The 22,965-nt window shown below is 41.8% G+C and overlaps 1 protein-coding gene across 5 annotated transcripts in view; it reads right to left on the bottom strand.

The window, feature by feature from the left end:
• Positions 1-1,600: 1,600 nt before the first annotated feature.
• Positions 1,601-22,965, bottom strand: part of LOC147115816 (UDP-GalNAc:beta-1,3-N-acetylgalactosaminyltransferase 1-like) — a 485,760-nt gene continuing 464,395 nt past the window's right edge. Inside the window, exons 1-4 of one of the 5 annotated variants that reach the window (XM_085990407.1) lie at positions 21,368-21,510; positions 10,901-10,968; positions 4,234-4,317; positions 1,601-3,226 (exon numbers count right to left, since the gene is read on the bottom strand). In XM_085990407.1, the coding sequence (XP_085846533.1) occupies positions 2,180-3,208 (1,029 nt within the window). In that variant the 5' untranslated portion in view covers positions 3,209-3,226; positions 4,234-4,317; positions 10,901-10,968; positions 21,368-21,510 and the 3' untranslated portion in view covers positions 1,601-2,179. Of the gene's footprint in view, positions 3,227-4,233; positions 4,318-5,143; positions 6,944-10,900; positions 10,969-20,913; positions 21,256-21,367; positions 21,511-22,965 lie in introns of those variants that run through there. The other 4 variants (XM_085990403.1, XM_085990404.1, XM_085990405.1 and 1 more) reach the window with 4 other exon arrangements.

The raw sequence follows: 22,965 nt of genomic DNA, 5'->3' as shown, positions 1-22,965 counted from the left end.
AGGGTCTAATGAGAGGGAGGAACTGACTGAAATCAGTATTTGTAGGGAAATGGTGTTAGGGAAATTGATGGGATTGAAGGCCGATAAACCCCCAGGGCCTGATAATCTACATCTTAGGGTACTTGAGGAAGTGGCCCTAGAAATAGTAGATGCATTGCTGGTCACCTTCCAAAGTTCTATAGATTCTGGATCAATTCCCATGGATTGGAGGGTAGCTAATGTTACCCCACTATTCAAAAAAGGTGGTAGAGAGAAAACGGGGAATTACAGACCGGTAAGCCTGACATCGGTAGTGGGGAAAATGCTAGAGTCCATTATAAAAGATGTAATAGCAGAGCACTTGGAAAACAGTGACAGGATCGGACAAAGTCAACATGGATTCACAAAAGGTAAATCGTGCTTGACTAATCTACTGGAATTTTTTGAAGATGTAACTGGTAGAATAGATAAGGGAGAACCAGTGGATGTGGTGTATTTGGACTTTCAGAAGGCTTTCGATAAGGTCCCGCATAAGAGATTAGCGTGTAAAGTTAAGACACATGGGATTGGGGGCAAAGTACTGACTTGGATAGAGAACTGGTTGGCAGACAGGAAGCAAAGAGTTGGAATAAACGGGTCTTTTTCCGAGTGGCAGGCAGTGACTAGGGGGTACCGCAGGGATCGGTCCTAGGACCCCAGCTATTCCCAATATATATTAATGATCTAGACAAGGGAACTAGATGTAATATCTCCAAGTTTCCAGTTGACACAAAGCTGGGTGTGCGTGTGTGCTGTGAGGAGGATGCCGAGAAACTCCAGTGTGATTTGGACAGGTTGGGTGATTGGGCAGATGCATGGCAGATGCAGTATAATGTGGATAAATGCGAGGTTATCCACTTTGGTGGCAAAAACAGGAAGGCAGATTATTATCTGAACGGCAATAGTTTGGGAGAAGGGGAAGTGCAACGAGACCTGGGTGTCCTTGTGCACCAGTCGCTGAAGGTAAGCATGCAGGTGCAGCAGGCGGTTAAGAAGGCAAATGGTATGTTGGCCTTCATAGCGAGAGGGTTCGAGTACAGGAACAAGGATGTCTTGCTGCAGTTGTACAGGGCCTTGGTGAGACCACACCTTGAGTATTGTGTGCAGTTTTGATTGCCTTATCTGAGGAAGGATGTTCTTGCCATGGAGGGAGTGCAGCGAAGATTCACCAGACTGATACCTGGGATGGCAGGAATGAAGTATGAAGAGAGATTGGGTCGATCGGGCTTATACTCGCTGGAGTTTAGAAGAATGAGAGGGGATCTCATTGAAACTTATAAAATTCTAACAGGACTAGACAGACTAGATGCAGGAAGGATGTTCCCGATGGTCGGGGAGTCCAGAACCAGGGGTCACAGTCTAAGGATAAGGGATAAGCCATTTAGGACAGGGATGAGGAGGAATTTCTTCACCCAGAGAGTGGTGAACCTGTGGAATTCTCTACCACAGAAGGCAGTTGAGGCCAATTCATTAAATATATTCAAGGAGGAGTTAGATACATTTCTTAAGGCTAAAGGGATCAAGGGATATGGGGAGAAGGCAGGGACATGGTGATGTGCCTCAATAAATCCGAGACTCGATGTTAGCAAAACAAAACAAGGCTTTTATTGACTTAGAAGGTAACACAGAGGAGAATGTATCTTCCATCCAGAGGTCTGCCGTACTGGATGTGCTGCAGGCTGGGCCAGCTTACATAGGAGCCAGGTATGGGCGGAGCCCTACATACAGTACAATACAATGGAAATGAAACTGAAACCAACCACAGTCACAGGCAGAGAAATACTGATGAGTGATGAATGGAATATTTCATCACACATGGTACTGAGTTTGGATGATCAGCCATGATCTCATTGACTGGCAGAGCAGGCTCGAGGTGCCGAATGGCCTACTCCTGCTTCTATCTTCTATGTTTCAAAGGCCTGAAAATGAGTGCGATTAGCAGAAACTCCCAGTGCTGATTAATTCAGTTAGGGGCGTGGCTAGTTTTGTGGGTGGGGTCTGCTTCTAGCGAAAAGTTTTTAAACTAGCGCAGAAGATAGCGGAAACAAGTTGCACAACAATAATTTGCGCTGCAATCTTTTACTTTGGCAACGCCGTTTTCAGTCGAATTACGCTGAAAAAAGCAGAGCAACCAAGCGGAAATTCCAGGCTTATATATTTTCTACATCTCACTTAAACATGTAGTTCTCTTCAATTCTTTCAGATGTTTCCAGTAACTTATCAGCTGAGGTGGAGTGACATCATGTACTGCAATCAACCTACTAAACAGACAACTGTCAAACTTCAGTTTATGTAAAAAGAACAACTCTTTTTCTGGAATATGTAAATTTACACCTAATATCTTTAAACAAATTCCAACATATACATCTTCAAATCGAATTGGTTTAACATGGCTCATCATTGTATAAATCTTTAAACCTAATTCTCCAGAGAAAACATATCCAAGGCCACTACAATATGGAGGGTATATAGAGAAAGGATAGTCATTGTATGAAATGTATGCCTTTGGAAAAAACCATCTGTATGGTTTAGTGTTGATAAAGGGGTAGCCTGTGAAAAAGTCACTGGAAACATTCCTGTTAATTTTCAGCAGAAAATTAACTAAATAATTTACATTTATAAATATATCGGCATCCGTTTTCATCACATATTCAGCCTTGGGACAAAATTCTGAAATCCACTGAAAAGCCATTATTGTCTTTAAGGTCAGGTTATCATAAGAGTCTATAAAATCTTGACTGATTATATCCCCATACTGAAGATATTCTTTCTCTACATAGCTGTGACTTTCTACATCTTTTCCAAGCAAGAACAGAGTAATTACTTTTCTCCCCAACCATGTCTGAGCCTCACCCCATGTTAATCTGATTGCTTGTCGTGCATCTGTTTCTTTCGGCCTTGTGGCAACTAGTATAACCAGGATGGGATTTTCATCTTTACATTTCAAATGCGGAGTCATAGTAAAATTAGAGTACTTTTTATAGATGGGCTTCTGGTGGTGGAAGGACAGCCAGTGGACCTTTTCCTTTGAACAGCAGTAGAAACAAATGAAATGAATTAAAAAAGATAAAATAATGATCAGAATGATCGGGATCAAAAACCGCTTTCTCCTCAGGAAACACAGTTCAACTGAACGAATTAATGAAATTGCACTGTTTGCAACAAGTTTCAGTTTCCCCGACATAATCATTCTTGTTTTTCTGACAATCTGCAACAAAAAAGATACAATCAGTTATCTGTATCACTCCTGAACCTTCATTTTCAAGTTCATATGATTAACAGTACACATTTGTAATTTATTCTGCTAAAATCTGCTGTTGGACTGTATTCTTTTGGGAAATAGATTATTGTACCTCTCAGCAGAATAAGTGTGTGTAATGTTCCAAACAATACTGTAATGTCACAGTAATTTAATCCCTTCAGTTTATACTTATGATTCTTTTACTATGTTATACTCTTTGCAAAGTAGAGAATTTACTGTGTAAAGAAGTTAAATAAGGTTAATGTTAATCTCACTCATACCACCTACATGATTTGGCACTTGTATCTTCATACCAAGTTCTGCTATGAAAAACAATCAGTGCCGTTCCCTTATGCATTACAGCCAGACTAGTGATTGAATCTTAATGTCCTCCGTAGGGGCATAGCAAGACCCTGTGTTAAAACAATCACTACAAAAAAAGGGAAGCATAGACTAAACAAATGTGGCCCTAAATAGATGCAAAAAAAATCAGAAGCAAAATAAGGAGATAAGAGAGTATATTTTTGGGTCTCTCAAAATCTTCTTATCCTAGATTATTTCAGCTCTCATATCATAGATCATTGTTATGGGTAAGTCATGACTTCCCATACCTTCACAGTGGATACAGTAGCCTTGAGGTTATGGTACTAGACTAGAAACCCTGGATATTAGCAGATCAAATCCTAGTTGGCAGGTTATAAAATTGAATTCAATAAATCTGGTAATTAACACCAGGAAAAATGATCATGAAAGTTGCTGGATTGGTGTAAAAATCTAGCAAAAGTTCATGTTGTCCCTACCTAATCCGGCCACATGTGACTTCATCAACCACACTATGTGCTTGACTCTTAATGCCCTCAGAGCAACTAGAGGGCGGCAATAAATACTGCCTGGTCAGTGTTACCCACATCCCAGGGACAAATAAAAATGATCTATCCTTGGCTTGAGATATAAATAAACTTTTGGTAACTCACCTGAGAAAATGAACAGCAAACTCTCTTTGGTAATTGCTTTTAGATACTGGATTGTCTTATGCCTTCATAAAATTTTAGTTCAGTCTTTGGAAGTAGAAGAGTATCACATCAGACTTAATTTTTAACATTACAACATGAAATATTAAACAAACAATGAATACGCGATTAACTTAAACAAAAGCAAAATGCTTGAAATCTGCAATAGAAACAAAAAGTGCTGGCAACATTCAGCAGGACAGAACTGTCGTTCTACGAAAGGTCATCAACCAGAAATGTTAACTCTGTTTCTTTCTCCGCAGATCACAGGTACTGCCTAACCTGCTGAGTGTTTCCAGCATTTTCTGCTTTTATTTAAGTGACTAATTTATCTTTTTTTACAAATATATATATATATATATATGTAGAAAGCCTTGTATGTAACAAAATAATAAGTCATAATTTAATATTAATCTATTCTTTTATAAGTAAAAAATGAAAACCTTTTCTTCTTTTTGATTTTTTGACTACAAGTGTTAGCTAGTCTATCCGATCTTTTCCTGAGAAATGTCTAATCCGTTCAATTGCCTTCTGGCAATTCAACTCAATGAACACATCCACCCATTTAAATAACCTTTCATCAGTTGCTGTGGCTTTTTTTTTTTTGAATTGTTCATAAGTCAAATTTGCTGTCATGGATTTAACTGAATGAACCACACTATTTGTCCAGACCTGGCTTAGTTCCTCCCTCAAGCATACAGTGCAAATGCCAATTTGAAATGACCTGGCAACATATTGTTAAATATTATTAAAATATTTGCATATAGTGCACAAATATTAAATATTACTCACTTCAAATTTTCTCTCTCAATATTTATGATAGAAACTTGCTATGTAAACATTTATAATGTAATTCTGTGTGCATTCTACTTACAGTACTAACACCTGTAAAATAGAGTGAAAGAGAGAGAGATGAGAGACTGACACACAACCCAAGTGTCTTTCCTCCTCCTAAATTGAGTGAATTTGAAAGCAATCAGAAAGTCTTCAATTTATCATCTGATCAGAAAAAGTAAACATTCTAATTACTGACACCTTTGAGACAGAGAGCAAGTGACAGAGACAGAGACACGGAAGGAAAAAAAAAGAAAGACACACACACACAAACACAGTCTTTTGGTTAATATCAGTTAAGAAAAAAAACTGTGGTGGACCTACCTTCGAAGCCAGACCTGGAGCAGCCCCCCATTTCTGTCAGGGTAATTGCTGGTATGTCTCTTCTCACTAGGTGCACTGACCATGCCTTATCCACCAGGCTGCTAAGAGGCCACAGTCACAGGAACTCCCAATAGAAGGAGTCCCTGCCCTAGCCCTATGTCCCTTTCAAGGGTTGGGTGGACACTTCGCTTTATACAAGGCTATTTGGAAGGATAACATAAAGGTCGGGACCCAGCCAATCCAGATTCCGGCATAGTTTACAACCCTTCCAGCTCTCCCACCAGAGGGGCTATGGAATTTCAGTCCATATATATAAAAAAAGGCCACTTATTTACGGTTATCACAGAATAATAGGCAGTCATGGAACTCAATCCCCAAACCACCAATAAAATCCAAGAATAACATTTAATAAAAATGGATTTAATAGTACGGACACTAAGACTAGACAAAAATGCATATTTTTGTCACTTCACTTGGATAAATATAGGAACTTACAGAAAATGGTAAAGGGATGGTCAAAGTAGCATAGCTACAGATGAAAACCATAACCAGATGAAATTTGTTTTGTACTTTAACAGTAAGAAAGTGTAATGATCAGTAACATGTCATTCTAGAATGGTACACTAGGTGGAGCTGTATGTTTAGTAGTGGGCTACCCACAAGGCAGTAGTCAAGATGGATGCCTGTACACTAGTCCACATGGCTGAATGAATGACTAGCTCAAGCTAGCTGTTCATAATGAAAACGTCTATTTATTTATGAACATAACATGGTACCAGGAGTGGTAATATCTGCTGAATATTGTGAAATGTGACATGGAGAACTTGAAGCCACCGGAGGGTTTGAAATTCACGGGGAATGTCGACTGCAATTGGCGGAGTTTCAAACAACAATTTGAACTCTATATTGCTGCCATCGGGTTCGGTATGATGCCAGACACAAGGAAAATAGCGTTACTGCTCACGGTTGCAGGCCTGCAGGCGATAGAGGTACTTAATACGTTTGTATTTGATCAAGAGGAGGACAGAAAAAAATGGACGATGTGCTAAAGAAGTTTGATACACATTGTTCTCCCAAAAAGAACGAGACCTATGAGAGGTACGTGTTCCGTTCATGGACACAGCAGGAAAATGAGACTTTTGATAGTTTTGTGACCGATCTGAAACTGAACTGAAATCATCCATGATTCGTGACCAGATTGTGTTTGGTATTCATGATAAAAAAAGTCAGGGAACGTTTGTTGAGAGAAACTGAACTAACATTGGAGGATGCTGTAAAAATATGCACGCAAAGACTTTCAGTGAAATTAATAATAATGCAACTGTAATGAGTGACTGTGCTGCTGTCGATGCTGTGTCCTACAAGGGGAAGAAACGTGGGCAGAACAGAAATACAAAGCAATCGGAGGATGGAATTTTTAATTGTAAACGCTGTGGTTACCAGCACCAGTCAAGACAATGCCCAGCGTTTGGGAAAATGTGCACAAAATGTAATGGAAAGAATCACTTTGCCAAACAATGCTTTTCAAAAGTAAAAACAAAGAAAGGGCAACAAGTCAATGTGATTGAGGACACTGATTTAAGTGAGACATTTTTTGTAGGAATGGTGTCATGTGACAATATCGAAAAGGATACAGAAAATGTGCAGCCCTCAGGAATGGACAATGCTGAACATAAAGTTAATGCAGTAAAAGAGGACAAATAGATAATGCCACTGCAGGTAAATGGAGCATTGGTTACATTGAAACTAGACACTGGGGCAAAAGCAAACTTAATCAGTATGAGTGACATTAAAAATATGAAAGAAAAGCCCAAAATACAGGAAAAGTCAGTACTACTGAAGAACTATAATGGACAGAAAATAGATAGCTTAGGTGTATGCAGACTTAAAGTGACAATCAAAGACAAAGTGCATCATCTCATGTTTTCTGTTGTGGCTGAAGGATTGATTCACTACTAGGTGACAAAGCTTGTGAGGACTTAGAACTGGTCAAGAGAGTCTACCGTATAAACTGTGCCATAAGCAGACCAGATGACTCAATGGATTCTGTCGTGAGTAATTTCCAGGATGTGTTCAAAGGATTTGGAGTTCTACCATTCACTTACAAGATCCAGCTAAAGGAGGATGCTCAGCCAGTGGTACATGCTCCACGGAGAGTTCCAGCACCCCTGCGTGACCGGCTCAAGAATGAACTGGACAGAATGACCACACTAGGAGTCATCAGGAAAGTCGAAGAGCCAACAGACTGGGTTAACTCCATGGTATGTGTAAAGAAAAAGAACAATGATCTAAGAGTATGCATGGATCCAAAGGACTTAAATGCAAACATAAAACGTGAACACTACCAGATTCCCAAGAGAGAAGAAATCACCAGTGAAATGTCAGGTGCCAGATACTTCACAAAGCTCGATGCCTCTCAAGGATTTTGGCAACTAAAACTGGATGAAGAAAGCACCAAATACTGTACCGTCAACACACCATTTGGCAGGTATTGTTTCCTCAGAATGCCTTTCGGGATAATGGCCCTGAAATTAGGATCGGGGGCTTGCCGCGCGTGCAAGCCCCCGATGTGCACTCACCCTGCGCGCCGACATCTGAAGCCCGGGCCTGCTTGCATTTCCTGTCACTAGCCCGGTTCCGATGTCGGCGCGATGTGCTTACCTGATCCAGCGGCGTAGTTAGTGCGATGTGCCAGCTGGGATCAGGTGAGCACTGTGCAGCCAATCAGGGGAGGGGAAACTCATTCATGATTTTGACAGAAAGAGCTGTCAAACTCATGAGAAGTATGGGCTGCCTAAACACTACTTTAACTTTAAATAAAATTTTAAAAAACATCCCACTGATTATATTAACTCTAAATAAGTTTTTTAAAATGTTTTAAATAATTAATCAATTGTTTGAAATTTTTTTTTTTTTTTTTTTTTTTTTTTTTTTTTTTTTTTTTTTTTTTAAATAGCGTCTAAAACTAAACTTACCTTACTGTAAATTCTTTCAAAATAATAAACCTGTGGAAAAAAAATGTCTACATTGTACTAAAAGCCCACTTACCTGTAAAACTAAGTACTTACGTCTGTTTTTTTCCACGCGTAAAAACCGGAGGCCTTTACACTCGGGCAACTCCGGAAAAAAAAAGGAATTTCACTGCGCACGCGCTGCCTGTGCAGTCGCGCGCGCTCTGCCTCTTAACCCCTTGGGTCAGAGGACAGGAAATGCCGGTTTTCAGCGCATGCGCTGTGCATGCTGAAAACCGGCAATTCCTCTGGGCACACGCGCGAGTACCCCATCCTTACTCACGCGTTGTGCCCGGAATTACTGGGCCAATATCTGCATCTGAAATCTTTCATAGAGCGATGGAACACATAATTGAAGGTCTGGAAGGAGTTCGGGTCTATGTTGATGACATCATCATCTGGGGCTCCACACTGAAAGAACACAATGAGAGACTGACTAAAGTGCTACAGAGCATACACTGGAATGGACTGAAGCTCCACAAAGCCAAGTGTCAGTTTGGCGTCCAGGAAGTCACTTTCCTAGGAGATAATCTATCTGGTAAAGGAATAGAGCCATTTATGGAAAAAGTAAACGCCATACTCAAAATGCCCCGACCCACTGACAAAAAAAGGAGTGCTACGCATCATGGGGATGATAAACTTCATTGGAAAGTTCATTCCTAACTTGTCAGCCAAGACAGCCTGTCTGCGAGACCTGCTACATAAAACAAATGAGTTCGCGTGGACAGAAAGACATGAACAAGAGTGGATGAACCTCAAAACAGTGCTGACAACCACACCTGTACTCACCTTCTTTGACCCAACAAAGAGAATCAAAGTGTCAACGGATTCATCAAAAGATGGCCTAGGTACAGTCTTGCTACAAGCAGAGGGTGAAGATTGGAAGCCTGTTGCCTATGCCTCCAGGTCTATGACTGATTCTGAGTGTCGATACGCCCAGATTGAAAAGGAATGTCTAGGCTTGGTAGTTGGACTAGAAAAGTTCCATGGCTACATATATGGACTTCTCACCTTCACAGTTGAGACAGACCACTGCCCACTGGTTGCCATCATTAAAAAAAATCTGAATGAGATGTCTCCAAGGATTCAACGACTCATGGTGAAGCTGCAAAGATATGACTTTGAACTGATCTACACACCAGGCAAACACATAGTGTTAGCAGATGCACTATCCCGAGCACCCACAATGAGTCATGTGAGCTCTACTGAGGAAGATGTGGATGTTCATGTGAGTATAGTCACTGCTGCGCTGCCCGTGTCAGACACAAAATCAAAGCAAATAGCAGAAGAAACAGTAAAAGATACAGTGTTACAAACAGTAATAGAGAACATTCATCATGGTTGGCCAAAAGGTTCCTGTCCAAAGTACTATCACATCAGGTCAGAGTTGAGTGTCGCAAGTGGACTATTATTAAAACAGAACAGAATAGTCATTCCACAGGCTCTACGCCGAGACATGCTCAAAAGGATTCATGAGGGACACCTCGGAATTTAAAAATGCAAAAGGAGAGCAAGAGACACTGTTTATTGGCCTGGCATAAATAAGGACATTGAGAACATGATAGGCATATGTGAGACATGTCAGAAACACCAAAACAAACAAGCAAAGGAACCAATGATAGTAGCTGACTTACCAACAGCACCATGGCAAAAGGTTGGTATGGACCTCTTTCATTTGAATGGTAAAGACTATCTAATAGTGATTGACTACCATTCTAACTATCCTGAGATGGCGCTGCTCTCAAGCACATCAGCAAGCAGTGTCATAATGCATGTTAAATCCATCTTCGCCAGACATGGAATTCCCAGGATTGCCGTTAGCGACAATGGTCCGTGCTTCAACTGTAAGGAGTGGCAACAGTTTGCAGCAGATTATGACTTTCAACACATCACATCCAGTCCTCTGTATGCTCAGTCAAATGGTAAGGCAGAGAAAGGTTTTCAAGTTCTCAAACAGCTACTGAAGAAAGCAACAGAAAGCAAGTCTGATCCTTATCTCGCCCTGCTGAGCTACCGAGCCTCCCCTTTAGACTGTGGTTCTTCACCTGCTGAACTCCTAATGGGTCGCAAGTTGCGCACCACGCTACCCTGCTGTGCAAAAGAAAAGCAGAGTAAGGAACTGAGACAGAGACTTCAACTGTTAAAGCTGAAACAGAAATCACACTATGACAAGTCATCCAAAACTCTGAAACCATTGACAAGGGATGATGTTGTCAGGATTGAGGATCCAGATGCATGGAACAGGAAAGCTACAATTCTTGAGGAAGTAGGACCAAGGTCATACACTGTTAGAACTGAGGAAGGACAGATTCTCAGGAGGAACCGCCGTTCCCTCTTGAAAACACAAGAAACTATCCAGGAGCAAATCGATGACAATGCCACAACTGAATCTTGTTACTCACCACCAGAACAATCTAACACAAACACACATACAGGCTCTCATGAAAACACATCAGACTTACCTGTGCTGAGAAGATCCACACGTGAAGTAAAAAAGCCTGATAGACTTAATCTTTGAGTACAAAGAAAACTATAATAAAAGAATGAAAAGCTCAGAGTTCATAAAGTAAAGCTTTGAAAATGTGTTGACTGTTGTGAAGATGTTTATGTCGTTATGATTGATTGATATTGATTGATATTGATTTTGTTTAACCTCTAAGGAAGGGGGATGTAATGATCAGTAACATGTCATTCTAGAATGGTACACTGGTGGAGCTGTATGTTCAGTAGTGGGCTACCCACAAGGCAGTAGTCAAGATGGATGCCTGTAAACTAGTCCACATGGCTGAATAAATGTCTAGCTCAAGCTAGCTGTTCATAATGAAAATGTCTATTTATTTATGAACATAACAGAAAGGAGATGAAAACTATAAAAGATGTTAAAAAAAAGCTGAAACAAAGCAAGAGCATGCAGTAGTTAGTATTCTTAATAATTACGTTCTCCAAATATTCACGAGAGTTCATGAGCAATAAGAACTTGCAAAGGAACTTGCAAAGGGTGATAACCTATGTACAATTAATGACTTAAATATAAATGAGATGAAATCCTAAACAGGCTAAAAGCAGGGTCAGCATTAAGAACGTGCAACCTGTGTAATTGCATGGAGCCCCAAGCCAGTCAGGGGCCCCGAGTGGATCCAGTGAAACTACATCTACACAATGGTAATAGCTGACCCCGGATAATTTTGTCAACTATTTTTATATTACCTATGTGTACAGATATGACACTAGATAAAGTAGGTATTATTTAGCATCGTCGTCTAGTAAAATGTAGGGCCCCCAAACTAAATCTTTGAGCAGGGTCCCCGCAAGGCAATCGCCACTTCTGACTAATAGAACTTAAAACAAATAAATTCCAAGGTAGGTGGTATTTATCCCAGTGTAGTAAGAAAGCCAAGGTTTGTGCACTGACTGAGAAGGAATTCATGAACATGAGAAGTACCATTAAAGGTGGCAAAGCTGATGCTGCAAGTGCAGTCCCATTTGTCTTACTTCAATAATATTTAAAATAATAGAATCTATTATCAAGCATTTACTTGAGGTTACCGCTACAATAATAACCTCGTAAACAGTGGTCAACATGGATTCAGAAGGGGAAGATCCTGTCTTCCTTGCCTTCTTGATGTTTTTGAGGAAGTGACATCTGAAGTGACTGTGGAAAGCCCTACGATGTGGCGTACTGAGGCTTCCAAAAGGAATTTGATTAAGTTCCACACAATAGACTATTAGTTAAACCCAATGCTGTAATGATTCAGGGTCAACTTTTTTTTTATTACTACTTGTTCTTGGGAAGTGGAAACCCAGCAGACTGGGAGAGCTATAAAAAGAAACAAAGGGATACAACAAACAAAACAACGTGTACTTGTATAGCACCTTTAACATAGTAAAACATCCCAAGGCACTTCACAGGAGTATTATAAAACAAAAAAATTGACACTGAACCACATAAGGAGAAATTAGGGCAGGTGACCAAAAGCTTGGTCAAAGAGATAGGTTTTAAGGAGCGTTTTAAAGGAGGAAAGAAAGGTAGCGAGTCGGAGATGTTTAGGCAGGGAATTCCAGAGCTTAGGGCCTAGGCAACAGAAGGCACGGCAACCAATAGTTGAGCAATTATAATCAGGAATGCTCAGAAGGGCAGAATTAGAGGAGCACAGATATACAAAGCAAGTTTTAAGAGGTGCAAAAAGGAAACATGAAAATATACTAGCAAGGGATATCAAACCTGACAGCAAAAGTTTTTATAAATATATTAAGAGAAACAGAGTGGTAAAGAAAATGTGGGCCCATTAAAGACAAGTCTATAATGGAGAATAAGGAAATGGCAGACTAGTTAAATGAGTACATTGTATCTATTTCCACAGTGGAGCAAAAGAACAAAATAAATGTGGTACAGGGAAACCTAAAAGTAAGTCAAGGGGAGGAATTTAGTGGATTTAATATAAGCAACGAAAAAAATGGTAATGGGGAAAATAATGGGACTAAGATGGAGAAATCTCCAGGACCTAATGTTTGCTACACCAGGGTATAAAAAAAGTGAGGAAAGTAACACTTCAGTTGTACAGAGCCTTGGTCAGGCCCCATTTGGAGTACTGCATTCACTTTTGTGCACCAAATCTCAGGAAAGATATATTGATCTTGAAAGGGATGCAGCTCGGATTCACCAGAATATCATCAGGAGTTAAGGGTTAAATTATGAAATTGCATAAATTTGGCTTGTATTCCCTTGAGTTTACAAGGTTTAGGGGTCAATTGAGGTGTTTAAAATGATAAAGGGATTCCATAGGATAGATACAGAAAAACACTTTCCTCTGGTGGGGAATCCAGAACAAGAGGGAATATTCTTAAAATTAGAGCTAAGCCATTTAGGAATGAATTCAGGAAGCACTTTTTTCACACAAAGGGTAGCAGAAACTCGCTCCCCCAAAAGGCTGTGGATGACAAGCCAATTAAAATTTTCAAGACTGAGAGTGATAAATTTTTGTTAGGTCAGGATATCGGGTAAATGGAGTTGTGGCAGAGATCAGTGATGATCTAACTGAATGGTGGAACAGGCTCAAGTGGCATAATGGCCTCCTCTTTTTCTTATGTTCCTGTGATTTAGACAATTCTGGCAAGGATGGTTGAAAAGTAGAAAAAATGTTTTTAAATGTTGAATCTGTCATCATATCCTGTGTAATCAAATGCTAGAAAGACATTATTTAATCATTTCAAAGCCCACCCACATATCGAAGGATGTATTAAATGTCAGAGAGTCATAGGCCTAGAAATTGGGTTGGGGCGCCAAAGTGGCGCCAAAGTCGCCTGAGCGCAGGATTTAGCGCAGCGTTCGAGGCTTTAGCGATCGTCAGATATTCAGTTTCATTGCCCCTAGAGGGAGACGGGGCGAGGCTCGAGGCGCTCCGCGTCCCTCTTAGGGCGCTGAAACTGAATATCGCAGCACAACGTGCCGCAGCGCGCGACGGCACGCTGCGGTACTGCAGGCCTTCCTCCCATTGTTAATGGGGAGGGGCCTGCAACAGCGCGATCCCCGCTCGCGAGTGCCGGCAAACGAGCCCGGCACCAAGGAGAAGTGCCGGGCTCTCGGGAAACAGCCAGCAATGCCACGGGGGGGGGCGGTCAGGAGGCCGGGGATGGAGGTGCTGGCAGGCGGCTGCTGCACCTCCACCTTAACTTGCACCGCTGCCGGCACAGCAAGGCCCAGTGAACCGGGCGCGGGTAGCGAACGGCGCAACTGCGGCGTTCGCTACCAAATATCGCAAATGGGGCGCTGCGCACACCGATGACGTCATCGGTGGCGGCGCAGCGCAAATGGCTAACGCCACCATTAGCGCCCCTGCTGAATATCGCGGGAGGCGCAGCCAGTGGCGCTACAGCCACTGACTGCCTCTTTAGGCGCTAACAGGTGGTGCTACTCACCCAATTTTTCCCCCATAGAGTCACAACGGCACAGAAGGAAGCCATTCGGCCCATCGAGTCCATGCCGGCTCACTGTAGAGCAATCCAGTCAGTCCCATTCCCCCGCTCTATCCCCATAGCCCTGCAAGTTTATTTCCCTTAAGTGCCTATCCAGTCTCCCCTTGAAAACATTGAGTGTCTCCGCTTCTACCACTTCCGTCGGCAGCGAATTCCAGGTCATCACCACTCGCTACGTAACAACGATTTTCCTCACATCCCCCCTGTATCTCTTGCCCAAAACCTTAAATCTGTGTCCCCTAGTTCTTGTACCATCAACTAGTGAGAACAGCCTTTCCCCGTCTAGCCTATCCAAACCCATCAAAATCTTGTACACCTCTATCAAATCACCCCTCAACCTCCTTTGCTCTAATGAAAACAAATCCAGCTTCTCCAACTTGTCCTTGTAGCAAAGATCCCCCATCCCAGGAACCATTCTGGTAAATCTCCTTTGCACCCTCTCAAGGGCCATCACATCCTTCCTAAAGTGTGGTGACCAGAACTGGATGCAATACTCCAATTGTGGCCTAACCAGTGCTTTATAAAGGTTCAGCATAACTTCTCTACTTTTGTACTCAATACCTCTATTTATGAAGCCCAAGATCACATATGCTTTGCTAACCACTCTCTCAATATGTCCTGCCACCTTCAGGGACCTATGCACATTAACTCCCAGGTCCCTCTGTACCTGCACACTCTGTAAAACTGTGCCATTAAGTGTATATTACCTCTGACTGCTCCTTCTGCCAAAATACATCACCTCACACTTCTCTGTATTAAATTCCATCTGCCACTTGTCAGCCCATTCTGCTAGCCTTTCTATGTCCTGTTGCAGTCGATTGGTATCATCATCACTGTTTGCCACACCCCCAAGTTTGGTGTCATCGGTAAATTTAGAAATTCTACTCTGTATTCCAATATCCAGGTCATTTATATATATCAAAAAAAGCAGTGGCCCCAGCACTGACTCTTGGGGAACACCACTGTCTACCATCCTCCAGTCTGAAAAACAGCCATTTACCACAACTCGCTGTTTTCTATCCTTAAGCCAATTCCTTATCCAAGCTGCCACTGACCTACCTATTCCATGAGCCTCAATTTCGTTAACCAGCCTTCTATGTGGTACTTTGTCAAACGCCTTCCAAAAATCCATGTGGACAACATCCATTGCATTCCCTTCATCAATCCTCTCTGTTACTTCATCAAAAATTAAATTAGATTAGTCAAACACCATCTGCCTTTTACAAATCCATGTTGCTCTGCTTAATTAGCTTAAACCTCTCCAAGTGCCTGTTAATTTTTTCCTTGATTATTGTTTCTAAAACTTTACCCACCACTGATGTTAAACTGACTGGCCTGTAGTTATTAGGATTGTCTTTACACCCTTTCTTGAACAATGGTGTCACATTTGCCACTTTCCAATCCTCAGGCACCTCCCCCGCATCTAGGGAAGATTGGAAAATTATGGCAAGCCCTTCCGTTATCTCCTCCCCCAATTCCCCTAGCAACCTGGGATGCAAGCCATCTGGACCAGGCAACTTGTCCACTCTAAGCATACTCAGCCTTTCTAGTACATCCTGTCTTATCAATTTTCACCCCTTCCATTGCTTCTACCTTTTCCACTTCTACCGATATTTTGTCAGCATCCACCTCCTTAGTAAACACCGATACAAAGTACTCATTGAATATTCTAGCCTTTCCCTGCGCCTCTAAGCATATATCACCTTCTTTGTCTCTAATAGGCCCCACCCCACCTCTTACTATTTACATGCTGGTAGAAGATTTTTGGGTTCCCTTTTATGTTAACCGCCATTCTACTCTCATATTCTCTCTTTGCCAATCTTATTTTCAACTTTACATCCCCTCTCAACTTATTGTATTTGGTCTGGTTCTCCCTTGAAGAATTCACCTGACATGAAACAAAAAAAGAGGGTGTATGATGCATCATCTTCTCTATCGCCCCCGTCATCCAAGGAGCTCTTGTTTTGTTTCCCTTACCCTTCCCTCTTGTTGGAATGTACCTAGCCTTTACCTGGAATATCTCCTCCTTAAAGAGCACCCATTATTCCGTTACAGTTTTTCCTGTCAGTCTTTGGTTCCATTTTACCCTTGCTAGATCCTTCGCATCCCATTGAAGTTAGCCCTAATCCAGTTTAGAAGTTCCACTCTAGATTGTTCCTTGTTCCTCTCCATTGCTAATCTAAATTTTATGATACGATGATCACTCGTAACCAAGTGTTCTCCCACAGACACTTGGTCAACCTGGCCCACCTCATTCCCAAGCACCAGATCCAGCAATGCCTCCTTCCTAGTTGGGCCAAGAACATCTTGGTCAAGGAAATTCTCTTGAACACATTTCAGAAATTCCTCCCCATCCTTTCCCTTTACCTTAGCATTATCCCAATCGATATTTGGGTAATTAAAGTCCCCCAATATCACCACTCTATAACTCTGGCATATTTCTGTGATTTCCCTGCAGATTTGCCCCTCTACCTCCCTCTCACTATTTGGAGGCCTATAGAATACCCCCAATAGCGTGATCATATCCTTTTTGCTCCTCAACTCTAACCAAATGGATTCTGTCCTTGTCCCCTCAAGAACATCCTCCCTTTCCAACACTACAATGTCTTCCTTAATTAGCACTGCCACCCCACCTCCCTTTTTTCCTTCCCTATCTTGTCTGAACACCTTGTACCCTTGAATATTAAGTGCCCAGTCCTCACCATTTTTAAGCCAGAACATAATTCATTTGTTGCAAGTTATCACTCTTCAAACCAGTTAACCTGCCCATCTGTCTCACTGTGTACTTCCAGCATTTACTCTCTCAGATTTTCAGTAATATCAGTAGTTCCCTTTTAATCTAATTCCTTCTCCTTTATTGATAAAGATCATTAAAATCATTTTTTATTGCCAAATTAAACTCACAAGGCTCGAAATTCTTTGGAGCTGCACCCGCTCAAGGGCATCTGAGGAATTTCCCAGCCATGGGTGTTTTATTTTTACAGTAAAAAAGAGAAAATTAGCAGTGAAAAGTTAAAACGCCAAAATTCTGTTTTTTTTTATTCATTCACAGAATGTGGGCATCACTGGCAAGTTCAGCATTTATTGCCCATCCCTCATTGCCCTTAAGAAGGTGGTGGTGAGCTGCCTTCTTGAACTATTGAAGTCCGTGTTGTGAAGGGACACCCACAGTGACTTTGTCATAGCAGTTTGGTACAACTGAGTGGATTGCTAGGCCAGTTCAGAGGGCAGTTAAGAGTCAACCACATTGCTGTGGGTGTGAAGTCACATATTGGCAAGACTGGGTAAGGATGGCAGATTTCCTTCCCTAAAGGACATTAGTGAACCAGATGGGTTTTTAATAACAATTAAGTAGTTACATGGTCACCATTACTGATACTAGCTTTTGTGTTATTCCAGATTTATTTAATTAACTGTATTTAAATTCTGCAGCTGCCATGGTGGGATTTTAACTCCTGTCTCAGGATCATTAGTCCAAGCCTCTGGATTACTAGTCCAGTAACAGAACCACTATGCTACCATTCCCGTAAATTTGAAGAAAGTCTGTTTGTTAAAAAATATATTTTGAATGTGGCTATACCTCAAGAAAACAATGAACATTTTTTAAAAAGCAGTTAAGTAAATCTGTATGGGTAGAGCTGAGAAATACCATGGGGCAGAAAACGTTAGTGGGAGTTGTATACAGACCCCCAAACAGTAATGCTGAGGTTGGGGATAGCATTAAAGGGGAAATTAGAGATGCGTGCAATAAGGGCACAGCAGTTATCATGGGTGACTTTAATCTACATATAGATTGGGCTAACCAAATTAGTAACAATACTGTGGAGGAGGAATTCCTAGAGTGTATACGGGATGGTTTCTTGGACCAATATATCGAGGAACCAACTAGAGATCAGGCCATCTTAGACTGGGTATTATGTAATGAGAAAGGATTAATTAGCAATGTTGTTGTGCCTTGGGGAGGAGCGACCATAATATGATAGAATGCTTCATTAAGATGGAGAGTGAAGTAGTTGACTCAGAATGCTTCATTAAGATGGAGAGTGAAGTAGTTGACTCAGAGACTAGGGTCCTGAATTTAAATAAAGGAAACTATGATGGTATGAGGCGCGAGTTGGCTAGGATGGATTGGGGAATGTTACTTAAAGGGTTGATGGTGGATAGGCAATGGCAAACATTTAAAGATCGTATGGATGAACTACAGAATTTGTTCATCCCTGTTTGGCATAAAAATAAAACAAAAAAGGTGACTCAACCATGGCTAACAAGGGAAATTAGGGATAGCATAAGATCCAAGGAGAGGACATATAAATTGGCCAGAAAAAGCAGCAAACCTGAGGATTGGGAGCAGTTTAGGATTCAGCAAAGGAGGACAAAGGGATCAATTAAGAGAGGGAAAATAGAATATGAGAGTAAGCTTTCAGGGAACATAAAAACTGACTGTAAAAGCTTCTATAGATATGTGAAGAGAAAAAGATTGGTGAAGTCAAGCATAGGTCCTTTGCAGTCAGAATCAGGGGAATTTATAATGGGGAACAAAGAAATGGAAGACTAATTAAATACATACTTTGGTTCTGTCTTCACAAAGGAGGACACAAATACACAAATAACCTTCCTGGAACTTGGAAAACAGTGACAGGATCTGACAAAGTCAACATGGATTTACAAAAGGTAAATCATGCTCGACTAATCTACTGGAATTTTTTGAGGATGTAACTGGTAGAATAGATAAGGGAGAACCAGTGGATGTGGTGTATTTGGACTTTCAGAAGGCTTTCGATAAGGTCCCGCATAAGAGATTGGCATGCAAAGTTAAAGCACACGAGATTGGGGGTAAGGTACTGACTTGGATAGAGAACTGGTTGGCAGACAGGAAACAAAGAGTTGGAATAAACGGGTCTTTTTCCGAGTGGCAGGCAGTGACTAGTGGGGTACCGCAGGGATCGGTGCTAGGACCCCAGCTATTCACAATATATATTAATGATCTAGATGAGGGAACTAGATGTAATATCTCCAAGTTTGCAGACGACACAAAGCTGGGTGGGTGTGTGTGCTGTGAGGAGGATGCAGAGAAACTCCATTATGATTTGGACAGGTTGGGTGATTGGGCAGATGCATGGCAGATGCAGTATAATGTGGATAAATGCGAGGTTATCCACTTTAGTGGCAAAAACTGGAAGACAGATTATTATCTGAATGGCAATAGATTGGGAAAAGGGGAAGTACAACGAGACCTGGGTGTCCTTGTGCACCAGTCACTGAAGGTAAGCATGCAGGTGCAGCAGGCGGTTAAGAAGGCAAATGGTATGTTGGCCTTCGTAGCGAGAGGAGCAAGAATGTCTTGCTGCAGTTGTACAGGGCCTTGGTGAGACCACACCTTGAGTATTGTGTGCAGTTTTGGTCGCCTTATCTGAGGCAGGATGTTCTTGCCATGGAGGGAGTGCAGCGAAGATTCACCAGACTGATACCTGGGATGGCAGGAATGACGTATCGCGAGAGATTGGGTTGATTAGGCTTATATTCGCTAGAGTTTAGTAGAATGAGAGGGGATCTCATTGAAACTTATAAAATTCTAACAGGGCTAGACAGACTAGATGCAGGAAGGATGTTCCCGATGGTGGGGGAGTCCAGAACCAGGGGTCACAGTCTAAGGATTTAGGACTGAGATGAGAAGGAATTTCTTCACCCAGAGAGTGGTGAACCTGTGGTATTCTCTACCACAGAAGGCAGTTGAGGCCAACTTATTAAATTTATTCAAGAAGAGTTAGATATATTTCTTAAGGCTAAAGGGATCAAGGGATATGGGGAGAAAGCAAGGACAGGGTACTGAATTTGGATGATCAGCCATGATCTCATTAAATGGTGGAACAGGCTCGAGGGGCTGAATGGCCTACTCCTGCTCCTATCTTCTATGTTTCTATGCTTAAATGGCAGTCTATAATTATTTATACGATTCATGGAGATGATGTTAGTCACCCCACCAACAGGCGCTCACTTAATCACTAGATAGGTTTTTCTTTCAAATTAAAAATGAAATTGAAGAACCTTTCTTAATTGTTGTGACTCGACACACCTGCTACTATGAAAGCAAAGTTGGCGATTATGCCCAGGGTAACATTTGTACAATAGCATATAGTACATAGTATAAGGGCCGTTTAAAATACTGATTGCCCAACCTTCCTTTATTTTCCGGACAAAAATTGAATCCAGAAACGTGTGCATGTTACATTGGCAAGGCACTCAGATTAATGTCGCACGTGCATATCTGGGTCGGATTTTTGTTAAGGAAATAACTGGCCACTCCAGCGGATCGTTGCCGAGAATGTGGCAGAGCCCCCCTTTCAAGTAGAAACTCGTTTTTACCAATTCACCCCCACCTCTCAAAATAAATTCCAAAATTCTATTGGTAAAAATTGTTTTTTAAAAACAGTTTCGGATCATTTCTAATTATTATCTAGGTGGAAAGGCTTGACTGGTAAATGAGACTGCACCCCACACTTACCTGGCTCTTACAAATCCGCATTCAGTCTGACTTTTTGCTCACTCTACTAGTGGGTCAAACGTTTGATATTTAAAAAAAATGTTCAGCCAGTTTTCGTTTGAGCTGTAATGTTAGGAATGATGGAACACATCCTGACCACCATATTACTACAGTGCCTGAGACATCCTCATTCCAGTAGGTAGTGTTGTTCAATAGTTTATTCGGGCTATTTTGCACAGCTGGTTTATAGTTGGTTTGTTTTTAAGGCAAACATAAGTCCCAGCCTTTCCATCGCTGTGCCGGGGATGCATTTTGTTTCCAACTTTGCCTCTGGCCAATTTCAAGTGTCGCAGGGGGAGTCGGAACAGATCGAGTGGTTGCATCCATAGGCCAGACCACACAATGCCTGTGTCAGCTTCAATTTCAACCCCCTGCAAACCATCTAATATGAATCGGTCCTGGATAAAACACCTACCTGGCTGTGGTGTAGGCGTCACTTTCACTCACGCGTGTGCCAGGAAGAATTGCCGGTTTTCAGCATGCGCTGAAAACCGGTATTTCCTGTCCTCTGACCCAAGGGCTTAAGAAGCTGAACGCATGCGCGGTATTGGGCAGCGCGTGCGACTTGGATTTCCTGTATTTTTACAGATTTGCGCATGTGTAAAGGACTCCGGTTTTTACTCATTGAAAAACCACACGTAAGTACTTAGTTTTACAGGTAAGTGGTCTTTTAGTACAATTTAGAAATTTTTTTTCCACAGGTTTATTATTTTTAAAGAATCTACAGTAAGGTAAGTTTAGTTTTAGACCCTATTTTTTAAAAATTTATTTTTTTCAAAAATTTGATTAATTGTTTAAAATAGTTTTTTTAAGTTATTCATAGTTAATTTAATTATTGGGATGCTTTTTAAAATTTTATTTAAAGTTTAAGTAGTGTTTTGGGGTGCCGTACTTTTCATGAGTTTGACAGTCTTTACTATCAAACTTATGAATGAAGTTTCCCCTCCCCTGATTGGCTGAACAGTGCTCACCTGATCCCAGCCGGCACATCGCACTAACTACGCCGCTGGGTCAGGTTAGCACAGCGCGCTGACATCAGAACCTGGCCACTTACAGGAAATCCACTGCGGGCCAGGTTTCAGATGTCGGCGCGCCGGGTAAGTGCACATCGGGGGCTTGCACGTGCGGCAAGCCCCCGACAGGAATTACTGGGCCAATAGTTGCACCTCGCAACAAGCAGATTACATTTGTGCGCGTAGGGTAACGACGGCCTTAACACGCTGGCTGATTCTTTTGCGATTTCGCTACGCCCTATTCTTCTCCGGACAATGCCAACATTAAAGGTAGTTTTGATAACAATACTTTGAACTGCAGTAAAAATGGAATATGGCATGAGAAGTGTGATAAATGGCCACTGGTGAAAGGATTGTATCTCACTCATGATAGCATAGAGGCCTGGACTAATGATCCGGAGACCTGTAGTTCATAATCCCACCACGGCAGCTGGGGAATTTAAATTCAGTTAATTAAATAAATCTGGAATAAAAAGCTAGTATCAGTAATGGTGATCATGAAACTATCGGATTGTCGTAAAAACCCATCTGGTTCACTAATGTCCTTTTAGGGAAGGAAATCTGCCGTCCTTACCTGGTCTGGTCTATGTGTGACTCCAGACCCACAGCAATGTGGTTGACTCTTAACTGCCCTCTGAAATGGCCTAGCAAACCACTCAGTTGTAACAAACCACAATGAGAAACAATAATAAGAATAAAACCGGACGGACCACCCGGCATTGACCTCGGCACCGGTTAAGGACACAACAATGGCACACCCAGCCCAGTCGACCCTGCAAAGTCCTCCTCACCAACATCTGGGGACTTGTTGGGAGAGCTGTCCCACAGACTAGTCAAACAACAGCCTGACAATGTTATACTCACAGAATCATACCTTTCAGCCAATGTCCCAAACTCCTCCATCACCATCCCTGGGTATGTCCTGTCCCACCGGCAGGACAGACCCACCAGGAGTGGTGGCACAGTGGTATACAGTCGGGAAGGAGTGGCCCTGGGAGTC

Source organism: Somniosus microcephalus, chromosome 6, assembly GCF_052327205.1.
Source record: "Somniosus microcephalus isolate GS21.2 chromosome 6, FLI_Smic_1.0, whole genome shotgun sequence".
Taxonomy (NCBI): Eukaryota; Metazoa; Chordata; class Chondrichthyes; order Squaliformes; family Somniosidae; genus Somniosus; species Somniosus microcephalus.
The sequence above is the reverse complement of the archived record's forward strand: the minus strand, read 5'-3'. Positions and strand labels throughout refer to the sequence as shown.